The sequence below is a fragment of the Cajanus cajan genome, chromosome 8, assembly GCF_000230855.2.
Source record: "Cajanus cajan strain Asha chromosome 8, NIPB_CcT2T_4, whole genome shotgun sequence".
NCBI lineage: Eukaryota > Viridiplantae > Streptophyta > Magnoliopsida > Fabales > Fabaceae > Cajanus > Cajanus cajan.
Genome location: NC_138524.1, coordinates 17,414,670 through 17,420,965, shown reverse-complemented (window position 1 = coordinate 17,420,965; position 6,296 = coordinate 17,414,670). Strand labels below are relative to the sequence as shown.

The 6,296-nt window shown below is 31.0% G+C and overlaps 1 protein-coding gene across 5 annotated transcripts; it reads right to left on the bottom strand.

The window, feature by feature from the left end:
• Positions 1 to 916: 916 nt before the first annotated feature.
• On the bottom strand, positions 917 to 6,296 carry BGLU41 (beta glucosidase 41). Of its 5 annotated transcripts, none has more exons than XM_020383241.3 (13): positions 5,729 to 6,294; positions 5,254 to 5,320; positions 5,067 to 5,125; positions 4,311 to 4,386; positions 4,161 to 4,232; positions 3,810 to 3,897; positions 3,477 to 3,732; positions 2,716 to 2,831; positions 2,373 to 2,596; positions 2,233 to 2,264; positions 1,798 to 1,900; positions 1,320 to 1,428; positions 917 to 1,209 (listed from the first exon to the last, which is right to left on the bottom strand). In XM_020383241.3, exons 1-13 carry the CDS (start codon positions 5,873 to 5,875, stop codon positions 1,014 to 1,016), a joined length of 1,545 nt encoding a protein of 514 aa, XP_020238830.2. In that variant the 5' UTR covers positions 5,876 to 6,294; the 3' UTR covers positions 917 to 1,013. The 5 variants fall into 5 exon arrangements, with proteins under 5 accessions (XP_020238830.2, XP_082918523.1, XP_020238831.2 ...); XM_083062397.1 differs by having other exon boundaries at positions 4,311 to 4,342; XM_020383242.3 differs by lacking the exon at positions 4,161 to 4,232.

Below are 6,296 nucleotides of genomic sequence, written 5' to 3'. Positions count from 1 at the left end.
AGTCCGACGAATTTTGTCTTGTAATTAATCTTATGGATCATATATTCTTATTCATGATCAGTTTAGTAAGTTTGGACTAATAAAACGTCTATTTTAGTAAGCATAAAACATTTTTTTTTTAATTTTGTACTATGGGACTAATTATTAAACTTGAATCTAATCCTTATCTATACCATTAATAATGAAAATTACCTCATTTCATGTTCATATTATTTGGATGTTTTCTCCTTATAACTATCTCTTAAATTATTTTTTTTTTATCATTTTTTATTTAGTTTTTACTTTTTCTTTTTCCTACTTTTTAAAATAGCTCAAAACTACTCTTACAACTACTTAAAAATTTTCATATCCTTAATAAATTACTTTATCTTATTTTTTATTTTTTAAATTATTAATGACTCACTTTTATTTTAAAATTTTAAAAATACATGAAGACATAAAATACTTTTTTATGCTAATATAGTGAAAGGAAGTCAAATATATTATTACTTACGTGAAGTATGTCATCGACTTCTTTAAATTTAAAAGGAAAAATGTTACTTAATTATGTAATGTAAAAATTATTAGCAATTTTTTTTTATTAGAAGAAAATATTCCAATAGAAGATGAATATTAATCTCTTTTAAAAATTTGACACTTCATTGTAATTGATACTAGTAGTCTAGTACCGTTTATTTTTTAAAATTTTCATTTTATGATGAAAATATATTACACTAATGAAATTTAATAAATGGCTAGAATCTTGTACAATGGTAATGTCACTGTAGAGGATCCATTTCCCAGACTTGAGATGAATGATAGGAATGACACCTTATCTACCCTCTTCTCTCTTCCTTTTTAGTGTCAATTTCGAATTCCATGGCATCAAAATAAACTCAAGTTTAGCCACGTGAAAGGCAAAACTAAAATGAATAACTTCATGTTAACTCCATTGTGGATGTCATTTCATTCAATAATTTTTCTAAGAACTTTACAATTACAAAATGCCTTTGATGTGTGCAAGACAAAGCGATTCAAATTTCACTACTCTTTTCTGTCTTTAATCTGAGTACATTTTTGAACCATTGCACCGAATCTTTCGGTATCCTAGTAAGATTGTTCCTGAAATCAACATAGTAGAGTCCAAAGCGTACGGTGTATCCCATGTTCCACTCCCAATTGTCAAGTAATGACCATACAAAGTAACCTCGTACATTGCAATCATCTTGCCTGTATTGAAAATTCATATTATGTCATAGGATTAAGATGGCTAGCATTAGCATGTAATGTAACAATGTAACATAACCCAGAAGCAGAAATTCAAGGAATTGCTATAATACCTTATAGCAGCAGATAGGTTTGAGAGATAGTCTCTATGGTACCTTATCCTTTTGTCATCCTTTAAGGCCTTCTCTAAGGTCATAAAGGGTTTGCTTGGGTCATCCATTCCTGCCATCATAAATCTAATAGATGTTAAAAAATTTATGGATTCACTTGAGAATTGAGATCAGGTTAGTTTCTGCTAGATCATGTCAAAATGTCTAATCATATTTTACTATTTTAGAATGTCTTGAATTATTCTCTGGAATTAGCTTCTGTATTTCTTCTTTATGACTCTCAAGATTAATTATCGTATTTCTTCATCTTATCATGATCTGTTTTCCTAATTTGCTAGAATTATGATTAGCATAAGGTTAGTATTTAGTGCCATAGGTTCCATGAATATATCAATACATTGTAATACTTCTTTTATCTCTTATCGTCCATCTATATAGAACTATATAATTTCAACAGTTTCCCAACCATAAAACCACTCACCATTCTCTGTTATAATTACTGGCGTGTTCCCATATCTGTCTTTCACATGTTTTACCAACTTTCGGATCCCCCATGGAACAATGTGTAGCCAACTTGAAGCTGCCTGAGAAAGAAGAATTATTGATTTAACATGAAATGTATTATGTAAATAATGTACATTGTAGCCTTAGGCCATGTTTGGATTCATAGTGACAAAAAGAATGAAATGGAGTAAAGTAGAATTTAGTTACCATTGTGTTGTCCATTTGGTTGGATATTTTATGACAACATGAAAAAAGAAAAAATTGGGTATATGTTTTCATTCCATTCTGTCATATTTTAGACTACCAAACAACAGTGGTTTTCCACCAAGCTAACATCATTCCATAATGTTTGAGTCCATTCCATCTTTCTCTATTAATCCAAACACACCCTATAGTGATTTTCCGAGCTTACCTTTTCTCCAATTGCTGCTCCTCTTCGGTATGCTAGGATGAAGAACAAGAGCAAATATCAGAAACCTCTATTGAACTTGAGTTATGCTTGTTCAAGGCAAAGAAGAAAAAAAGTGGTCACAATTAGCATTAATAGCTTACCGGTTGTAATGACAGCAGCATCAGAAGCAGCATCTTGCATAACAAATTTACGAATTCGAGTCCTGTCGTTACGAGTATACACTGAGGTGTAGTGATTTATGCCAATAAAATCCAAAGATCCCACAAGGAAGTTTGAGGTTGCATCAGAAATCTCTGGCAATCTCTCAGCTACAAGTTTTTTCATTGAGGGAGGATATTTTCCAAAGAAAAGCGGGTCAAGAAACCTGATTCACATTGGTGTTACACTTCTTTTGTGTGGAAGATGAGTTCTCAATTGTTGTCATTAAGCTATATATAAAATTTCATCATAATCATTATGCTACAAAAAAGGTTACCAACTTACCATCCAAGGGAAAAGTCCATAGCTCTTGCTGCTGCATCTTTGTCTTCATCAAGTTCTGTTATGGGTTCATACCAAACGACATCTAGTGCTATTCCAATTTGACCTCCTTGTCGTTCCTGAATTCTCCATCCAATAAAAAAAAATTATTGTTGACATTTTTAGCTCTCTATAGATGTTTAGTGATTGTTTTATTGAGTAAATATCTACTTTAGTCCCTAATATGCTAGTGCCAATCATAGTCCTTAACTTTTCAAAACTTCCACTTTAGTCTTTATCTTTCCATGCAAAATATCATTTATTTTAGTTGTTACTCATTAGTGTCAACGGAAAAATGTGGCAAGAATGATTGAGTGTTTGGAACAACATTTACATAAAGAAATATATGTATTAAACTTCGAAGTTATTGAGAAAGTAGATTTGAGTTTAACCCAACTAAAAAAATAGTTTATAAGAAATATAAAACTAAAATAGAGTATATAAGTTAGGACAATCTTCAACTTATAACTTGATTTTGAAGAGTTGAGGTAAGTTTAAATTCATTATTAGAGAACACACCCATTATAGTTTACGCAATGTTAACATGGGTATGCAACACAGTCCCAAATACATGCTAAAGCATATGAGTTTTGCAACATTTTGTAAAGCTAGCTACTAAAGTAGAAGTTTTGTAAAACCAAGGACTAAACTTACAATCCCAAGAATCTAAGTATAGGTTTAGCTTCTTATATTTTTATGAGTTGTGAAGATGATCTATTTGGAACCTTGAAATGTTGTTGGTAACTTCTATAGGCAGCAGCATGTGATAAGAGAATATTATGAGCAACAATGTATGGCTCAGTGGAGGATTTTCCCTTCTTACATAGAAGACGACCAAGCAGGGAACATCTTCCTGGTGCTTGGATGCCTAAATCATAACCATGGAGTGCAAAGTTATGAGGCTCATTGAAGGTAATCCAGTGCTTTACTCTGTCTCCAAAAGCTTGGAAGCATGTATAGGCATAACGCTCGAAATCTTTTCTGTGAGTAAATAGAGGGTGAAGATGAAACTCAACCAATTTGTATCAAAAGAAGTACATAAAATTGGAGTAACTTACATGATTTGTGTGCTTAACCATCCTTCATATTTATCTTCAAGCATCTGTGGAAGATCCCAATGATATAGTGTTATAAAAGGCTGGATTCCTGATGGGAAAGAAGAGCTAAAATTTTAATGCTTTTTTTTTTTATATCATATTTGAAGGAGAAAAAAGGTTATACACTATTAATTGTAACATCACTCAATTACAAATATGTATAATAAGTTTATTAATTTTTATGATAATTTTTATAAGTTGTATCAATAATTTTTGCTTGATTGTCGGTGCAAATTATGTTTACATTAATAGTGTATGATGATTAAACTTTATTTGAAGATCAAATTCTCGAATAAATTCTTCGGGGGTAACCTTTTTCAAGTAAAGCATCAATGAGGCTGTTGTAATATTTTATCCCCTCTTTATTAGGTTCCCCTGTTCCATCTGTTCACAAATTCAGTTAGCATTGACAAAGACTAAGCTATACAAAAATCAAACAGTTTTGAAAATACCAAAACTTACTTGGGAAAATTCTCGGCCATGATATGGAAAATCTGTAAGAATCCATTCCCAAATCCTTCATCAAGTTTATATCATTCTGTATGAAATGGAATTTGTACGAGCTTCAATGTGGAAATTTTATTTTTTTCACTTTTAAGTGAAGTTAAGTGAAATGATTAGAGAAGAAAGAAAAACAAGAATTCTCATACACCGTTAGTATAAACATTAATACAGTTACTAATTAAAAACTACTCTAAATATAAATCTTTAGTAGTTATTAATTATAACAAAAATCAACAATTTTATCATATATCTTAGTTTATAATTGGATAACATTATAAAATAAAATAAAAAGTTATATTATCAATACATTTTGAAAAAACAAATCAAAACTGAAGTCACATCAATCAACATAACAGTTTTATTAAAAAAGAAATGAAATCAATCACAATTAACAAAGTGTTGTGCTCTTTATATTAAAAAATGCAATAGGTACTGTATTATTATATAGTTAAAAGATCTTTTGCAACTTTGGAACTTTAAGTCATGTGTTACTTTTACACATTTTTTATTCCCCAAGGTTGGTGAAATGTTATCATCATCGTCACCTTGGCGGTGCTCATTCGAATTGTTTACAATTTATACAATATTCTAATCCTAAGCATTTCAATATGGATATTGGTCACATGCACATCAATTGAAGCAGAAAAAGAAAATTGAAGCAAGTGATTTGGATAAAGTAAAGTTGAAGTCAACAAATGTGTTCTCCTAGTTCACCTGAAATCGGTGATATTGATCCACTGCCATGTCTGCATTGCTGAAGTCCAAAATTCTCCCTATCATCATAATGCAAAACTAGAAATGAGAAATTTCTCCACTACTTAAAATCTACCCTTAATTAATTTTGATTTTGAATATTTGATCCTTTTGTTTTTCTCCACTTGTAAATTTCATGACTACCTACCTGGTATCCTTGAGAAAGTATCCCATATGCTATCTCCTTTATTTCCTTCATCAACAGCTCCCTCAAACTATAACATGAAACATGCAACATAAAACATTGTACCATTGTTTGCTTCTTTAATAAACCAATACAGAATTAGAATTTCATCTTGTTAAGAACACAAGATTTATATTGTGAGGAACACAAAAGGTAGAAGGCTTAAACATTGGGAACATTCTCTAAACGGGAAAAAACAAATCAGAAGTGAATTTGACACTGTATTTTAACTCAAAATTTAAAAGTATAATGTTAACAGGTTTTTCTCTCTTATATGTTATTCGACATATTTAATTTTATTCAATGTAAAACTCTTATTCATATTTCCATACCAACAATATTAAAGGCTAACATAGATTATAGAGACAAACTTTTATATCTGATAAGAAAATAGCGACAGAAAGATAAAAACACATAGAAGGAAAACTGAGATGCATACCTGGTGAGCTGAAGAAGCAGTTCCAAAGATAAACCCCTTTGGAAAATCTGTTCTGCTTATTGATTCTGCTCTCACAAGAAGTTGAGTTGTGAGGAAAAGAGCAATAGAAATAATACTAATCCTCATGATGGTTGATGTTGAAAACATTTATGTTGTTGGTTAGTGAGTCTTTTGTGGTTAGAGGCTATATTGCTTTGGTTTCTTTATATACAGCAAAAATGTAGCTATCTTTGATGTAAAGGTGAAGGCTATGGCTGAAGAAGAAATAGACTAAAGAGGGTGAGTTTCCAAAGAAACTAGCACATGTTGTGAGATATGAATCCCCATTTATTGTCCTTCTTATTCAACTTCTGTGAGGGACTTTGATAGGGAATAGATTTTTCTATATTGTTCTTAGAGCAAATTTGGTAGTGTGTGTGTGAAGGGAGATGAGAATTGAAAAGGGTGTTTTGAAAATTTGATATGATGAGGAAACTTGAACCTTAGGAAATGGTGCAGTCTGCGTCAATAATAGGTTATAGTTGCGGACAAGAGATTGTTTGTGTTGTTTTCTCAGTGTCACTTTGAG